This window comes from Hypanus sabinus, chromosome 2, assembly GCF_030144855.1.
Source record: "Hypanus sabinus isolate sHypSab1 chromosome 2, sHypSab1.hap1, whole genome shotgun sequence".
In the NCBI taxonomy this organism is placed as follows: Eukaryota; Metazoa; Chordata; class Chondrichthyes; order Myliobatiformes; family Dasyatidae; genus Hypanus; species Hypanus sabinus.
In genome coordinates, this window is record NC_082707.1 from 184,066,682 (window position 1) to 184,085,882 (window position 19,201).

The window sequence follows — 19,201 nt, forward strand, 5'->3', positions numbered from 1 at the left end:
TATTACATCCTTCTCATAAAACAAATTGTCCCAATCCACTGCTTCTAAATCCTTTCGCATCTCCTCAAGGTAGCCTTTTTCCAATCAAAAATCTCAACCCTGGTTCCAGTCCTATCCTTCTCCATAATTATATTGAAACTAATGGCATTGTGATCACTGGACCCGAAGTGCTCCCCAACACGTACCTCCGTCACCTGACCTATTTCATTCCCTAGCAGAAGATCAACACTGCCCTTTCTCTAGTTGGTACCTCTATGTATTCCTACAAAAAACTATCCTGCACACATTTTACGAACTCCAACCATCCAGCCTTTTACAGAATGGGCTTCCCAGTCTATCCGTGGAAAATTAAAATCTCCCATAATCACAACTCTATGCTTTCTACAAATATCTGCTATCTCCTTACAAATTTGTTCCTCCAATTCTCGCTCCCCATTAGGTGGTCTATAATACACCCCTATAAGTGTTACTACACCTTTCCCATTCCTCAATTCCACCCAAATAGTCTCCCTAGACAAGCCCTCTAATCTATCCTGCCAAAGCACTGCTATAATATTTTCTTGGACAAGCAATGCAACACCTCCCCTTCTTGCCCCTCCGATTCTATCATACCTGAAGCAACGAAATCCAGGAATATTTAGCTGCCAATCACACCCCTCCTGCAGCCATGTTTCACTAATAGCTACAACATCATATTTCCAGGTAACAATCCATGCTGTAAGCTTATCCACCTTTCTTACAATGCTCCTAGCATTAAAATAAATGCATTTAAGAAATTCTCCACCTCTTCCTCTCTGTTTATCTCTAATGGTGCAAACAACTTTACTATCCTTTTCTTTCTTCTCCCATACATCTGTTCCTACATTCTGGTTCCCCCTTCCCCCCTTGTATCTAGTTTAAATCCACTAGAGCCTCTCTAGCAAACCTACCTGCAAGAATACGTACACAACGCTGGAAGAACTCAGCAGGTCAGGCAGCATCCGTGAGAAAAGAGTAGCCAACGTTTTGGGCCGAGACCCTTCATCAGGAAAGAGCCCGAAACATTGGCTACTCTTTTCTCACGGATGCTGCCTGACCTGCTGAGTTCTTCCAGCGTTGTGTACGTATTCTTTGATCCACAGCATCTGCAGTTGTATTTTTGTGCTACCTGCAAGAATACTTGTCCCCCTCCAGTTCAGATGTAAACCATCCCGCCGGAACAGGTCTGACCTTCCCTGGAACACTGCCCAATTATCTATAAATCTGAAGCCCTCCCTCCTGCACCATGTCTTCAGCCACGTGTTGATCTGCGCTATTGTACTATTTCTAAACCCACCTGCACATGGCACTGGTAGCAATCCTGAGATTGCTATCCAGGAGGTCCTGTCCTTTAACTTGGCGCCTAACTCCCTAAGCTGTCCTTTCAGGATCTCCTCTCTCTTCCTACCCACGTCATTGGTCCCTACATGGACCACGACATACGGCTGCTCTACCCTCCTTCTTCACTGAGAACTCGATCCAAGATATCGCGGACCCTGGCACCAGAGAGGCATCAAACCATCTGGGATTCTCGAGATCTTCCACAGAATCTCCTATCTGCCCCCCTAACTATTGAATCCCCTATCACTACTGATCTGCTCTTTCCCTCCTCCCCTTCTGAGCTGAGGGTCCAGTCTCGGTGTCAGAGATGCAACCACTGCAACTTGTCCCTGGTAGGTCATCCCCACCAACAGTATCCAAAACGGTATACTTATTGTTGATGGGAACGGCCACAGGGGTGCTCTGCTCTTCCTGTCTATTCCCCTTCCCTCTCCTGACAGTCACCCAGCTACCTGTCTCCTGACTCTTAGGGGTGACTATCTCCCTGTAACTCCTGTTTATTTCTGCCTCTGCCTCCTGAATGATCCGAAGTTCATCCAGCTCCAACTCCAGCTCCAGTTCCCTAACACGGTTTGTCAGGAGCTGCAGCTGGATGCACCTTTTGCAGGTGTAGTCATCAGGGACAATTGTGCTCGCCCTGACTTCTCACATACTGCAAATGGAGCACTCGACTGCCCTGACTGCTGCCTCCATTACCTACTCCTAAGCTAATTGAATTAATTAAAGGAGCTTACCTGGCCTTATCTCACTTGGAGTGAAGCTCGCCCTCAGCCTCTGCTAGCTTTTTAAATTCTCCTGCTGATCTCAGAGCCTGACCTTCACGCGCTTGCGCAGTCGTGCCCCGTTCAAACCTCACCTCTGCCTGTTCTCTCTGAAGTCTGATTGAGCCAAAACCATTCCACTCTGCCTCAGTCCACTCCAACGATGGCCGCTACGACGATGGCTGCTGTATATGGCAGTCTTTTTTTTAAAACCTTTTTTAAACCTCTAAAATAAGGAGCCCAAAACTGCACACAATTCTCCGTGTGGTCTCATGAATGCCTTATTGAACCTCAACTTGCTGCAACCTGCTTAAAGTAGGTAGGGAGGGGATGTCAAGGGTAAGTGTTTTCAGCAGAGAGTTGTGAGTGTGTGGAATGGGCTGCCAGCGACTATAGTGGAGGTGGATACAATAGGGTCTTTTAAGAGACTACTGGATAGGTACATGGAGCTGAGAAAAATAGAGAGCTCTGGGTAATCCTCGGTTATTTCTAAAGTAAGTACATGTTCAGCACAGCTTTGTGGGCCGAATGGCCTGTATTGTGCTGTAGGTTTTCTATGCTTCAATGTGTAAGGGAGTCCAGCAGCACTACAGAGTTTAAGGTGAGAAGGGAATGATTTAAAGGAGATCTGTGGGACAAATTTTTCCATATAGAGGGTCATTCCATATAAATGGAATGAGCTGCCAGAGAAAGTGATAAAGGTGGGTGCAATCACAGCATCTAATAAGCTTTTGGATAGATACATTGACAAGAATGGAATCAAGGATTAAGGGCCACATTTCATGGGAAGTTTTTAAAAGTCTACAGAAGGCAACTAAAAAAGCCATAAGAAATGGAAAAAATGACTTATGAAGTTAAGCTAGCCAAAAATAAAAAAGACAATATCAAAGATTTTTTTCAGATGTATAAAGAGTAAAAGAGAGATGAGAGTGGATATTGGACCACTGGAAAATTATGCTGGAAAGCTAATAATGGGGTACAAAGAAATGGTATTTTGCATTAGTCTTCGCTGTGGAAGACACTAGCAGAGATTTGAGAGTGTTGGGGCAGGAGCAAGTGAGTGTAGTTGCTATTACTAAGGAGAAGGTGCTTGGGAAGCAAATCAATCTGAAAGTAGATATGTCACCTCGATTAGATACCCCAGAGTTCTGAAAGAGGTAGCTGAAGAGAGTGTGGAGTCAATAGTAATAATCTTTCAAGAATCACTAGATTCGGGGCTGATTCCAGAGAACTTTGGACAGAGAAAAAAAGACTGTAAGATGCAGGAGCAGAATTCGGCCATTTGACCCATCAAGTCTGCTCAATCATTTCATCATGGCTGATTCAATTTCCGCTCAGCCCCAATTTCCTGCCTTCTTCCTGAATCTCTTCGTGCCCTAACCAGTCAAGAATCTAACAGCCTCTGTCATAAATATACACATTGGCCTTCACAGCTGCCTGTGGCAAAGAATTACACAGATTTGCCACACTGTGAATCAGAATCAGGTTTATTATCACTGGCATGTATCGTGAGATTTGTTAACTTAGTAACAGTCATTCAATGGAATACATAACATAGAAAAAAATAATGATAAATTAGTAAATCAATTACAGTATATGTATATTGAATAGATTAAAAATAATGCAAAAAACAAATGATAAATTTAAAAAGTGAGGTAGTGTTCAAGTATTCAATGTCCATTTAGGAATTGGATGGCCGGGGGTAAAAGCTGTTCCTGAATCACTGAGTGTGTGCCTTCATGCCTCTGTACCTCCTTCCTGATGGTAACAGTGAGAAAAGGGCATGCCTTGGATGCTGGAGGTCCTTAATAATGGACACTGCCTTTCTGAGACACCGCTCCTTGAAGATGTCCTGGATACCTTGTAGGCTAGTACCCAGGATGGCCCAATTCTCTTCCTATGTCTTGTGGTCTAAATTTAGGAAAATAAGATTAACATAGATAGACATCCCAATTAGCATGGACCAGTCAGACAAAAGGGCCTGTTTCTGTGTGGTACAACTGCATCTATAATTCTTTCATTCCATTGCTGTGGAAGATGCCCAATTTTGTGGCTTTGGTAATATCCTCTGCAGAAATATCTGTTTTTGTGCATTTTAATTTGTGAATTTTAAATAGCAAATTTAATTTTAATTATGTTTTTTTAAACCTATAGAATGAGCGAGCATACTCTTTTTGTGGAACCATAGAATACATGGCTCCTGAAATTGTACAAGGAGGTGATGCAGGACATGATAAGGTATGTGATCTCTGTCATTAGAATTGATGTGTTTGCACTAAGTAGTGGATGTGGTGGGTTCAAGCTGAGATCCATCACACAACTTCGTAGTCTGGGCTTCAGTAGGTTTTTTTCACAATATACATATTGCAAATTTGACTCAAATCTGTTCTTTCCACAGAGTTTCCAAACATCTTTCACTCCAAAAGGTTTTTACTACAATGAAGTTCTGAAAGCCTGGAGCTTTCCTAGCATCTTAAGGGGAGAGAAGTTATTAACGCTGTGAACAAGAAGCTTTGATTTGAAATACAACTCCAGGTTGTCTGAAAACCTTGCTAAAAGAAAGGAACTCAAAATACATCCAAAGAAAAGACCATAAGACATAGGAACAGAATTAGGCCATTCAGCCCATCAAATCTGTGGCAATATTCCATTATAGCTGACTTATTATCCCTCTCAACCCCATTCTCCTACCGTCTCCCCATAAGCTCTGATAGGCTTACTAATCAAGAACCTGTCAACCTTCTTAAATATATCCAATGACTAGGCCTCCATAGTTGTCTATAGCAGTGAATTCCATAGATTTAGCACTGTCTTGCTAAACAAATTCTTCTGCATCTCTGTTCTAAAGGGATGTCCTCCTGATCTGAGGCTGTACCCTCTGGTCCTAGACTCCACCACTATAGGAAACATTTTCTCTCTGTCCCTTTTACCTTGGCCTTTTGATATTTGATATGTTTCAGTGCAACCCCCCCACCCCCATTTTCCATGTTGAAGAAGTAGAGTTAACTCCAGCGAACATAGGCCCAGAGCTATCAGATACTCCACATACATTAATTCTTTCATTCCAGGATTCATTCTTGCAAACCTCCTCTGGACCCTTTCCAATGCCGGCACATCTGTTCTTACTTAAGGGGCCCCAAACTGCTCACAACACTCCCAATTGTGGTCTGACCAATGAATTAAAAGCCTCTGCATTACATTGTTGCTTTTACATTCCAGTCCTCTTGGAATGAATGCTAATCTTGCATTTGTCTTCCTCACTACCACCTCAACCTGCAAGTTACTGGTCACTGGTTTCCAACCATTTTTATGCCATGGACCAATACCAGTAAACAAGGGGTCCATGTACCCCAGGTTGGGAATCCATTCCCATTTAGAAGATAGTTTATGCCTTTATTCTTTCTACCAAAGTGCCTGACCATACTCTTCCCTATACTGTATTCCACTTGCCACTTTTCCTAATCTGTCTAAGTTTATCTGGAGATTACCTGCTTCAGCAACACTACCTGCTCCTCTATCTGTTATCTGGATTGTCTGTAAACTTGGCCACAAGCTATCAATTCTGTCAGCCAAATCATTGACATACGGCATAAAAAGAAATGGCCCCAATGCTAACCCCTGTGAAACACCACTAGTCACTGGCAGCCAACCAGACAAGGCTCTCTTTATAAACAAGAAAAAATCTGCAGATGCTGGAAATCCGAGCAACACACACAAAGTGCTGCAGGAACTCTGCAGGCCAAGCAGCATCTATGGAAAAAGAGTACAGTTGACATTTCAGGCCGAAACCCTTTGGCAGGACTGGTGGGGGAACAAAAGGCTGCCTTTATTCCCACTCTTCACCTCCTGTCAGTCAGTCAATCTTCTACCCTTGCCAGTGTCTTTCCTATAATATCATGGGCTCTTATCTTATTATTTAGCAGTCTCATGTGCAGCACCTTGTCAAAATCCACAGCATCCACTAACTCTGCTTTGTCTAACGTTTGATGTTTCTTCCAGGATTTGTTGATACAGGCTCTGTACTTTCACCTTTAAAGGAGGGTGAAGTAAGAAACTGGGTGAGGTTAGGTGAAAAAGGTAAAGGACTGGAGAATTAATCTGGATGCAACATACTGATGCATAAAGAAAGTAAGACAGTGGCTATATTTCATTAGGAATTTGTGGAGATTTGGTTTGTCAACTAAAACATTCAAAAACTTCTACAAATGTACCATGGAGAGCATTCTGACTGGCTGCATCACCATCTGATATGAAGGGGGTGGAGCTACTGCACGAAAATCGAAGTTAAGTTGCAGAAACTTGTAATATTAAGTCAGCTCCATCATGGGTACTAGCCTCTGTAGTTTCTCAGATACCTTCAAAGAGTGGTGCCTTAGGAAGGTGGCCTCCATCATTAAGGACCCCCACCACCCAGGACGTACCCTCTTCTCATTAGGGTTAGGGTTAGGGTTACATGGCATACACCCAATGATTCAGGAACAGTGTCTGCCCCTCTGCCATTCAATTTTCAAATGGACATTGAATCCATGAACACTACTTCACTATATTTTTATTTCTGTTTTGCAGTACTTATTTTAACATAACTATTTTGTAGACATGTACTTACTGTAGTTAAGTTTTTCTTTCTCTGTATTTACTTGTGTATGTAATGCACTGGTTCATATTTTTACCAATATGCTGTATGTATTTCATTTTGGCAGTTCTGTAAGAGCTGTTTGTTCTGTTTTCATGCTTGTTTGGGTTACTGTTGAAGATGAGAGAGAGGAGGAACGTGTGCCATCCAATTAGGATGGTCAGATTAAGGGGAGGTTTCTCTGGTGAAGGACACTAAGGTTGGACTTGGAGCTTTTGTTCAAGAGGAGATGAAGAGAGAAGGTGCTGGGGAGAGCCATTTGTAGTGTATGTTCCAGTGGGAGACCAGTTTGTTTGAGATGGATTGCGAGCAACGTTCGGAAGGCGGTGTGTGCTTTCAGGTTGACTGGGGGCCCAGCGTGTGAGTGGCAGAGAAATTCAAGATGAGTTCCAACTTATGCACCTTTAACTGTTTAATTAGAATGGGCCTTTTTCTTTTTGTTATTCTTTACTAACCCTTCAGTTGAGATTCATAAATATAATTCCTTTAATCGTATGCAGTGTACTGTCTGTTATTTTGTTGCATTAATTTGTAGCAGGGTAGTGAATTACACAGCATCGACACAAACTGAGGTTTGGGGTGGGATCTCACAAGTTTGGCGGGGCCAGGGGTTGTCTTCTGTAGACTTGCGCAGCCAAGGAAAGCAGGGTGTACTACTGTCATAAAGTTAACAAATTTCACAACATATGCCAGTGATATTAAACCTAATTCTGATTCTGATCTGAGATGAAAGGAGATTCCACCAGGGGAGAAAGGGAGGGAAGAGGGGCACGAGGGGGAGGTGATAGGCAGGTGAGGAGAAGAGAAAGAGCTAAGAGGGGAGCCAGAATAGAAGAAAGAAGGGGGAGGAGTCAGAGAGATCGATGTTTATGCCATCAGATTGGAGGCTACCTAGACAGAGTATGAGGTGTTGCTCCTCCAACCTGAGAGTGTGGCCTCATTGTGCAGTAAAGGAGGACATGACCAACATGTTGGAATAGGAATGAGGATGAGAAGAAATTCTGTAGTCTCTCATTCAAGACAACGCACCCCTCCCCCACCACCACCACTTTTCTTTGGAAACATCTTTTTCAGCAAATGTCTACAACTGGAACCCCGGGTGCAGGTCTGTAGATTTATTAAAGGAAAGTCATATCTGACGAACAGCTGAGATTTTATGATGGCACGGAGCAACAATGAAGAATGGTGCCATTGAGGTCATCCACATGGATTTGTGGAAGGATTTCAACGCAGTCCCAGATAGCAAGCTGCTCATGTTTTATTCTTTTACAAACAAATGAGAGAGAGTGAGAAAGCAGGAAACTTAAGAAGATAAAAGACACTACAGATTCTGAAATCTTAAAGACTAGTAAGGCAAGTTCTAGAGGCAGTAGCAAAGGAGCTAACACAAGACTTGTAAAATATCAATGGGATTAGACCAAGTCAGGATGGATTTCGTAGAAGGAAATGGTGTTTGACAAACTTACTGGAGTTTTTTGAAAGTGTATAGATAAGGAAAATCCAGAGAATGGGGTGTATTTGAATTTTAGAAAATCTTTGAAAGAGTCCTATATAAAAAAAACTTAAGATGTGAAATTAAAGCACAGGTATTAAGGCTAATGTATTGACATGTTTGAAAACCAATTGAAATAAATAAATGGGGGTGACAAGTGGTAAATTGGGTAACTAATAGGGCACTTAAGAGATGAGTACTTGTGGCTCGACTATTCATGATGTATAATGATTTAGATGAGGGAAAAATGTAGTAATTTGCAGTTTGTTGGTAACATGAAACTGGGGACAATGACAAATAATGAGAACGGAAAGCTTTGAGATAACCTCAACAGGGATCAAGGATCAACTTTATTTGCCATATCCATTTACATGAATAAGAAGTTGTTGTGGTGTGTTGGCACAACATGCACCAAAAAAAAATCTCCCACTAATCTCCCTCCTGGTACTTAACCTTTCAAGCAGAAGAAGAACTACACCTGCCTATTCACCTTTTCCCTCACCACCATTCAGCACCCCAAACAGTCCTTCCAGGTGAGACAACACTCACCGGCGAGTCGTTTGGGCTCATCTGTTGTATCCAGTGCGCCCAATACGGTCTTCTCTACATTGGAGAGGCACAGAATAGATGGGGACAGCTTTGTCAAGCACCTTTGCTTCATCTGCAAAAAGCAGGATTTCCCATTGGCTAACCATTTCAATTTCAATCCCCATTCCCATTCCGGCATGCAAGTCCATGTTCCTCCACCACTGCCACGATGAGGCCACTCTCAGGTTGGAGGAGCAGCCCCTCATATTCCATCTGGGTAGTCTCCAACCTGATGGCACGAACATTGATTTCTTGAACTTCCAGTAATTTTCCCTCCTCTCCCTTCCCTTTTCTTCAATTCCCTGCTCTGGCCCCCCCCCCCCCCTCTTCTCTTCTCCTCACCTCCCCTGGTGTCCTCCTTCCCTTTCTCCCATGGTCCACTTTCGTCTCCTATGAGAATCGTTCTTCTCCAGTCCTTTATCTTTTCTACCTATAACTTCCCAGTTTCTTACTTCATTTCCCCCCTCCCCCACCCATCTGGCCTCACCTTCTAGTTAGTACTCCTTCTCTCCTCACCCCCCCCCCACCTTCTTCTGAAGAGTTTTGGCCCAAAATGTTGACGTTTTATTCATTTCCATAGATGTTGCTTGATTTGCTGAGTTCTTCAAGCATTTTGCTGTGTTGCATTATAAAAAGTATTTGCAGTGCAGTGTAGAGACTAAGATGATAAATAGAGGGTGGGGGCCAGGTGGCTAAATGGAATGGTTGATCGGCTTACTTGCCCTGGGGCAAGAAATTTAAAATATGCTATGAAGATTCAGTTTTAATAGCCCTATAGCACATTCCAGAATAGAGCTTTAGGAAAAGGTAGTTTACAGGGTGGGTAATGTCAGTAATGAATTTCCCTCCCCCTTTTTTGTCCTGGACACATACAAGTCCTGCAGTAATGGTAGACTGTAGCCAATTACCTTTTCTGCTGACCTGACAGTTCGCTGTAGATCTTGTATATTTTGCACCAAACCAGATCGTAATGCCTGTTAAAAGCCAGTCAGACATCAGGACAGTAATGATGGAAAAGGGGGCAAGTTTTCAAAAATTTGGCAGATGCAATGTAACATGAATAATGTGAAATTATCCACCTTGGTAACATGGACACAATACTAGACAAATCAGAAGGCCAGGCAGTATCTATGGAAAAGACTAAACAGTCAACATTTTGGGCTTAGACACTTCATCAGGACCCAGGATGAGAGGTCTCAACCCAAAACATCAATTATATAACCATATAACAATTACAGCACGGAGACAGGCCATCTCGGCCCTTCTCGTCCATGCCGATCGCTTACTCTCACCTAGCCCCACCTACCCGCACTCAGCCTATAACCCTCCATTCCTTTCCTGTCCATATACCTATCCAACTTCTTTTTAAGTGACAAAATCGAACCTGCCTCTAACACTTCTACTGTAATCTCGTTCCACACAGCTACCACTCTGAGTAAAGAAGTTCCCCCTCGTGTTACCCCTAAACTTTTGCCCCCTCTCAACTCATGTCCTCTTGTTTGAATCTCCCCTACACTCTCAATGGAAAAAGCCTATCCACATCAACTCTATCTATCCCCCTCATAATTTTAAATACCTCTATCCCCCCCCCCCCCCAACCTTCTACGCTCCAAAGAATAAAGACCTAACTTCTTCAATCTTTCCCTGTAACTTAGGTGCTGAAACCCAGGTAAACCTAGTAAATCTCCTCTGTACTCTCTCTATTTTGTTGACATCTTTTCTATAATTCAATGACCAGAACTGTACCCAATACTCCAAATTTGGCCTTACCAATTCCTTGTACAATTTTAACTTCTTTTCCAGCCCTCCCAGTTACCTCCATGGCTAACACAAAAAGGATGGGTGAAATTGCGCATCCCATTGGGATTCCAACATCCAAGCTCTGCCACCTGGTTCTAACTGCTGAGTGGAAAGTCTCATCCAGAAATCATAGTACTGCATAACAAAGTTCCTCACCTTAGCAGGAATCCATAGGAATTCCATCACAAACTCAATTAGGGCATGGGGAACAGAACCATACACATTTGCAAGATTAAGCCAAACTACAGCCAGATCTCTTCTCAACCTTTTCGACTCCTGGATGGTATGCCACTTCATACTAGTACGTCCAAGGCATCCCGGGAAGCCTGGTATTCCTGCCTTCTGCACAGATGTATTTACCAATCCATTCTCTATCACAAATGAAGATATTCTTTCTGCTAGAATGCCAAACATAATCTTCCCCTCTACATTCAGGAGTGAAATTGGTCAGAACTGATTCAATGTACGGTAGTAGAATTCTCTTCCTTTGGCATGTATACTCCTTCAGTCTCACTCCATGACAAAGGAACAACACCTTGTCTCCACACCACCTTTAACAATCTCCACAAGTATTTCCTCAGCTCTTCACACTTCTTGAACACCTTATACGGCACTCCATTAGGTCCTGGCACTGAACCTGACCCTGCCTTTCCAATCAACCGTTCGACTTCTGCCAGTTTGGGTTCTGACAGATCAAACTTCACTCCTGTCTCGGTCGGCTCCACAAGCCCTGAAATGTCAAGCAAAGGAGCCTCCCGCTGTTCGTTAGAGTAAGTGCTTGCCAGGTGATCCTCAAGTTCTTGTTGAGAGATGTTAAGCTACCCGCTCTTACTTTGTTTAAACAATTTCTTTTGAACTGGTGAGTGTTCTCAAAGAATGACTTTCTTGCCTTCTTTCTCTTTCTCTTTTTACGCTGTGACTCTGCACGACGGAGTGATGCTAACTTTAATCGAAAATGCCCTCGGAGATCAGCAAGCCCTGGCTTGTCACCCTCACTTGCTACCTTCCACCTCTGTCTCAATGATCTAAGCTCTCTCCTCAACCTACTAATCTCCTTCTGGCGCCTGCTTGGTGTCTGTGTAGGCTTTGCTTTCTTCAACTCAACCAGACCAAACTGGAAACCTTTCCAACATCGTAAATCATATCGCCCATCACTTCCAATTTTCTCTTTGATGTTCCCAATGGAGTGTTCTCCAATATCATACTGATATCCTCATTAAACACACGCCAAACCTTCTCATCTGCCATTGCTGGCCACTTGACCTTCCTCTTCTTCTCTACCTCCTCACCACCATCATGTGAAGAATCTACATGGGTACTGTGGTCTGAAACCTGACCTGGGTTATCTCTCGTCTGACCTGGAGTATGATGACTCTCTCCAGAGAGAATCGCTGTGGCTTGTGAATCAGTGGTTGAAAAGACCACATCATCTGTGCTTGGTGAATTAATTTCATCTTCATCCACTGGGATAGAATAACATTTCAACTTTGCTTGGTGGACTCATAAACCTTCAATGCTGGAAAACGTTCTCCCACACCAAAACATTGGACACTCAGAGCCTCTTATCCTAGCTCTTGGTCATAGTCATTCCCTGTAATTAATTGTGTTGTGGAGCAGACTCAAAGGGCCAAATGACTTTCTAATTGTCCACCTTTTGTGTTTCAGGCAAATTGCATTCAAAATTTAGTAGCAGGAGGCAAAGGTGTTTTTGCAACAGAAGGGAATTGTTTGAGGGGTTTCACAGGGCTAAGTACTCAGTAGGGCTTGCATGTTGCAGCATCATATAAAAAGTTGTGTGACCGGCACTGATGTTTAAAACATTAGCCTGCAAGGGAATATAAGTGGTTTAGCTAATTGTAGCATTGTTTTCTTTGTCAAGCACAGACACGAGAGGCTAAACAGCCTCGGGTGTCATTTAATAATCCAAGAATTTATGATATATCTGTAAGTCTGGCAGTCTTCATCATGATGTGGGTTTGCGTGACATCAACAGGGATTTGTTACAATTTGCTTTTAATCTCTTGTATGTCAGCTTAATAGTGATTAGCGATTTTCATTGCTGCAGTTATTTTTGTCATGCAATGCCTCTTACCTGCATCCTGTGTTATTTACTTCCCAGTGTTCATGGAATTTTCTGATTGGGAAAAGCCCATCTACAATAAGTGGCTTTCTCAAAAGTGGCAAAATTGGTTTCTCCACAAGACTTTTTGAAAACTGGCCTCTTCTCCATTGTCACCCTTGGCAGTGTGAGGTGAGGTGGGAGCTGAATGAACCTGGATATGCATAACTAACTCAATTTTTCCACAGCTGAGGACCTAAAATGCTTAACATTGAAGCTGTTGGGTTACCAGCTCTGGTTTTATTTTTAATGGATGCATCAAATGTTGCACTTCATAATTGTAAACAAAATCATGCCAAGCTGGGAGCTATTCTTGGCTGACAAATTAACTTAGAAGGATTGTGCTGTGATGTAAATGCTCAACAAAGAGCAATACTGAACAAACTGGATACCCTCTGTACTTTTGTTTGTAATAAATTTGCTATGTTAGATTGTATGATGTACAATCCTATTGTAAATTAATCTAGCCCTCTTCTTTGCTTAGGCTGTAGATTGGTGGAGCCTTGGTGTGCTGATGTACGAGCTAAAAACTGGAGCTTCGCCCTTTACTGTCGATGGAGAAAAAAATTCACAAACTGAGATTTCAAAGTAAGGAGTGCAATTTCTTTTGTAAAACAAACCTTCATTTAACTGCAAGTGTAAGAAGCTATCCAAATCTTTCTTTCACAAAGATGAGGTGAAATAAATTAAATGAGGAGGAGACTCCAATAGGCCATTTCAAGATTGTTTATTGTCATTCTTTTGTACATGAGTGTAAAGGAAAATGAAATGATTATTACTCTGGATCTAATGTAGCATAAAAAACACAATAAGCATAAAGAACACTATAATAAGAAAACACAATAAATATAAATATCCAAGCAATCTTAGAAAACACAATGTGCAAATAATATATGTAAACTGATAGTATGTACGTAAAAGTAATGATAGGTAATGTGTATGTAATAGTGGTTGGTGGAGTAACATCACCATTTGTGCTGAAGTCCTAATTTCAATGCTGCAGGTTCCTTGAATCATAGAATCATAGGGCATTCCAGCATGGACACAGGCCCTTCGGCTAATGAGTCAGTGCTGACCATAGGATCTATCCAGCCAGTCCCAATTTCCTATGTTCAGCCCATCTCTCTCCAAGCCCCACTCTTCCAAGTGCTTAAAATCATAGAGTCATAGAAAAGTACAGCACAAAAACAGGCCCTTTGAACCATCTAGTCCATGGCAAGCCATTTAAACTGCCTACTCCCATTGACCTGCATTGGTACCATAGCCCTCATACCCCTACCATTAATGTACCTATTCAAACTTCTCTTAACCATCAAAATCAAGCTCACGTGCACCACCTGCACTGGCAGCACATTCCACACTCTCACAACCCTCTAAATGAAGATGTTTCCCTTCTTGTTCTCCTTAAACCTTTCATCTTCTCCCCTTAACTCATGACCTCTAGTTGTAGTTACACCCAACCTCAGTGGAAAAAGCCTGCTTGCATTTACCTTTCAACATCCCTCATAATTTTGTATACGTCTATCAAATCTTCTCTTAATCTTCTACATTCCAAGGATTAAAATCTTAGCCTATTCAATCTTTCCATATAACTTTGGTCCTCCAGACCTGGCAGCATCCTTATAAATTTTCTCTGTATTGTATCAACTTTATTGACATCTTTCCTGTAGTTAGGTGACCAGAACTGCACACAATACTCCAAATTAGGCCTCGCCAATGTCTTGTATAACTTCAACATAATATCCCATCTCCTGGTCTCTGTACTTTGATTTGTGAAGGCCAACATGTCAAAAACTTCCTTTATAGCCCTTTTAATCTGTGACACCACTTTCAATGAATTATGGACCTTATTTCCCAGATCCCTTTGTTATATCATGCTCCTCAGTGCCTTGCCATTCACTGTATAAGACCTATCCTGATTGGTCGTACTGAAGGGCAACATTTTGCACTTGGCTGCATTAAATTCCATCTGCCATATTTTTCAACCCCTTTTTTTCCAAAGGGTCCAGATCCAACTGCAAGCCATGATAGTCTTTGCTGTCCACCAGGTCCCCAATCTTGGTGTCATCTGCAAATTTGCTGCTCCAGGTAACCACATTATCATCTAGTTTGTTGATATAGATGATAAACAATAGTCCCATATGATAAATGATCTACCTCAACCACTTCCTCTGGCAGCTTGTTCCACTAATTCACCTCCTGCTTGAAAAAGTCATTCCTTAGCTCTCTTTTAAATTTTTCCCTTCGAACCCTAAATCTATGCTGTCTAGTTTTGGGCTCTGCTATCCTGGCAGAACAACTGTTACCAGCTACCTTGTCTATGCCTCTTAATTTTAAATGTTTCTATAAGGTTGCACCTCATTCTCCTACATTTCAAGGTATAAAGACTAAGCCTGACCAACCTCTCCTTATAACTCGGTCCCTCTAGTCCTGGCAACATCCTTGTAACTCTTTTCTGCACTCTTTTCAGTAGAACTACTTAATCTTTGAATCCTCTGTATGGGCTCTCCATATGGTGATTTTTGATTGGTTCTGGGTTTTTCCTTCAGTATTTTATGTAGAACACTATTCAAAGCCAGCGCATGAATGGAAGCAAGAGGCTGAGAGTGAAGGAGTAAAGGAATCTCAGAAGTCTTTTTTTTTACACTGCTCGAGGAAAAGAGGCTAGATTGCGCAGGCGCGTGACATAGAGCGCCAAAGGTTTAAAAAAAAGAGGAATTTTCAACAGTCTTTTTAAATCTAAGCAAGAAGCTGAGAGTGAAGGGATAAAGGAATCTCGGAGAGAAGTCATTGTTTTTTACGCTGCGTGATGTAGAGTGCCAAAGGTTTTAAAAAAAAGACCACCATATACAGTATACAGTGAGAGAGAAGCAGAGTGGGATGGCTTTGGCTCAACAGGCTTCGGCGTAAACAGGCAGAGGCAAGGGTAGGTTCGGGTAAGTTTTGTTAGGATAGAGAAAATGCGAGGCAGGATGTTGGCATGCTCCTCTTGCAGGATGTGGGAAGTCAGGAAGAACTGGTGTCCCTGACAACGACACCTACAAGAAGTGCGTCCAGCTGCAGCTCCTAACAAACCGCGTTAGGGAACTGGAGCAGGAGCTGGATGACCTCCAGCTCATTCAGGAGAATGAGGAGTTTATAGATAGTAGTTTCAGGGAGGTAGCTATGCCAAAGGAGCAGCACACAGGAAATTGGGTTACCGTCAGGTGAGGGAAGGGGAAAGGGCAGCCAGAGCAGGGTTCCCCTGTTGCCATTCCCCTCAACAACAAGTATACCAATTTGGATACTGTTGCGAGGGTGGGGGGGAGATGACCTGGGACAAGCTGCTGCAGCCAGATCTCTGGCACTGAGTCTGGCTCTGCAGTGCAGAAGGGAGGGTGGAAGAAGAGGAGAGTAGTAGTGATAGGGGACTTGACAGAGGTATAGACAGGAGGTTCTGTGGTCATGACAGAGACTCCCAGATGGTTTGTTGCCTCCTGGGTGCCAGGCTCAGGGATGTCTCTGATCGAGTGCAAGGCATTCTGTCTGAAGTGGGAGGGTGATCAGCCAGATGTCATGGTACACATAGGTACCAATAACGTAGGAAGAAAGAGTGAGGAACTCTCACATAGGGGGCAGGGTTTCTGACTTCAGGATTATTGGGACCCCTTCTGGGGCAGGTAGGACCTGTACAAGAGAGATGGGTTACACCTGAACTACAATGGGACCAATATCCTTGCAGGGAGGTTTGTTAGTGCTATTGGGGAGGGTTTAAACTAAATTTGTAGGGGTATGGGAACCAGACTGCCAGAGCAGATAGTGGAGTGGGGTGAAAATAAATGGTGTTAAAAGTTCATGCAAAGTCACAAATAGAAGGGTTGTGTGTGGTGGTAATAATCTTCTGAGGTGTGTCTATTTCAATGCAAGGAGTATTGTGGGGAAGGCTGACGAGCTGAGGGTGTGGATTGACACATGGAATTACGACATTATAGCCGTTAGTCAAACTTGGCCACAGGAGGGGCAGGATGGGCAGCTTAATGTTCCAGGCTTTAGATGTTTCAGATGTGATAGCGGCAGAGGAATGAAGGGTGGGGGGGGGGGGGGGGTGGTGGCATTGCTAGTCAGGGAAAATGTTACAGCAGTGCTCAGGCAGGACAGATTAGAGGGCTTGTCTACTGAGGCCATATGTGTGGAGCTAAGAAACAGGAAAGGTATGACCACATTAATGGGGTTGTATTTTCGACCACCCAACAGTCAGCGAGAATTGGAGGAGCAAATCTGCAGAGAAATGGCAGACAAATGCAGGAAAAATAAAGTTGTGATAGTAGGGGATTTTAATTTTCCATAATTCATTGAGACTCCCATACTGTTAAAGGTCTAGATGGGTTAGAGTTTGTAAAATGTGTTCAGGAAAGTTTTCTAAATCAATATATAGAGGTACCAACGAGAGAGGATACAATATTAGATCTCCTATTAGGAAATGTGTTAGGACAGGGGACAGAAGTGTGTGTAGGGGAACACTTTGGTTTTAGTGATCATAACACCATTAGTTTCAACTTGATCATGGATGAAGATAGATCTGGTCCTCGGGTTAAGTTTCTAAACTGGAAAAAGGCCAAATTAGAAGAAATGAGAAAGGACCTAAAAAGTGTAGATTGGTATAGGTTGTTCTCTGCAATAATTGGTAAGTGGGAGGCTTTCAAAGGAGAAATTTTGAGAATGCAGAGTTTGTATGTTCCTGTCAGGATTAAAGGCAAAGTGAATAAGAATAAGGAGCAACACACACAAAATGCTGGTAGAACACAGCAGGCCAGGCAGCATCTATAGGGAGAAGCACTGTCGACGTTTCGGGCCAAGACCCTTCGTCAGGACTAACCGAAAGGAAAGATAGAGATTTGAAAGTAGTGGGGGGAGGGGAAATGCGAAATGATAGGAGAAAACCGGAGGGAGTGGGATGAAGCTAAGAGCTGGAAAGGTGATTGGCGAAAGTGATACAGAGCTGGAGGAGGGAAAGGATCATGGGACGGGAGGCCTCAGGAGAAAGAAAGGGGGGGGGAGCACCAGAGGGAGATGGAGAACAGGCAAACAACTAAATATGTCAGGGATTGGGTAAGAAGGGGAGGAGGGGTATTAACAGAAGTTAGAGAAGTCAATGTTCATGCCATCAGGTTGGAGGCTACCCAGCTGGTATATAAGGTGTTGTTCCTCCAACCTGAGTTTGGATTCATCTTGACAATAGAGGAGGCCATGGATAGACATATCAGAATGGGAATGGGACGTGGAATTAAAATGTGTGGCCACTGGGAGATCCTGCTTTTTCTGGCGGACCGAGCGTAGGTGTTCAAATAATAATAAGAAGAGTAAGGAACCTTGGTACTCAAAGGATATTGGAACTCTGATAAAGAAGAAGAGAGAGATGTATGACATGTATAGGAAACAGGGAATAAATAAGGTACTTGAGGAGTATAAAAAGTGCAAAAATATACTTAAGAAAGAAATCAGAAGGGCTAAAAGAAGACATGAGATAGCTTTGGCAGTCAAGGTGAAGGATAATCCAAAGAGCTTCTACAGGTATATTAAGAGCAAAAGGATAGTAAGGGATAAAATTGGTCCTCTTGGAGATCAGAGTGGTCAGCTATGTATGGAACCAAAAGAAATGGGGGAGATCTTAAATGGGTTTTTTGTGTCTGTATTTACTAAGGGAACGTATGGAATCTATGGAAATAAGGCAAACAGGTAGTGAGGTCATGGAACCTATACAGATTAAAGAGGAGGAGGTGCTTGCTATCTTGAGGCAAATCAGAGTAGATAAATCCCCAGGACATGACAGGGTATTCCCTCGGACCTTGAAGGAGACTGGTGTTGAAATTGCAGGGGCCCTGGCAGATATATTTAAAATGCTGGTATCAACGGGTGAGGTGCCGGAGAATTGGAGGATAGCTCATGCTGTTCTGTTGTTTAAAAAAGGCTCTAAAAGTAATCTGGGAAATTATAGGCCAGTAAGTTTGACGTTGGTAGTAGGTAAATTATTGGAAGGAGTACTAAGAGATAGGATCTACAAGTATTTGGATAGACAGGGACTTATTAGGGAGAGTCAACATAGGTTTGTGCATGGTAGGTCATGTTTAAAGAATGTATTGGAGTTTCTCGAGGAGGTTATCAGGAAAGTGGATGAAGGGAAGGCAGTAGATGTTGTCTACATGGACTTCAGTAAAGCCTTTGACAAGTTCCCACATGGGAGGTTAGTTAGGAAGATTCATTCACTAGATATACATGGAGAGGTAGTACATTGGATTAGACATTGGCTTAATAGGAGAAGCCAGAGAGTGGTAGTGGAGGATTGTTTCTCTGAGTGTAGGCCTGTGACTAGTGGTGTGCCACAGGGATCAGTGCTGGGTCCATTGTTATTTGTCATCTATATCAATGATCTGGATGATATGGTATATTGGATTAGCATATTTGCTGATGAT

General features: G+C 42.8%; 1 protein-coding gene across 8 annotated transcripts in view; it reads left to right on the forward strand.

The window, feature by feature from the left end:
• The window catches only part of rps6ka5 (ribosomal protein S6 kinase, polypeptide 5), a 330,130-nt gene that overhangs the window by 238,997 nt on the left and 71,932 nt on the right, over positions 1-19,201 (forward strand). For all 8 annotated transcript variants that reach the window (XR_009510328.1, XM_059961120.1, XM_059961152.1 and 5 more), the window contains 2 exons: positions 4,275-4,358; positions 13,237-13,340. Coding sequence is in view for 7 of the 8 variants with exons in the window: in XM_059961120.1 (XP_059817103.1) it covers positions 4,275-4,358; positions 13,237-13,340 (188 nt within the window). In the remaining variant the exon portion in view is untranslated. The remainder of the gene's footprint in view (positions 1-4,274; positions 4,359-13,236; positions 13,341-19,201) is intronic.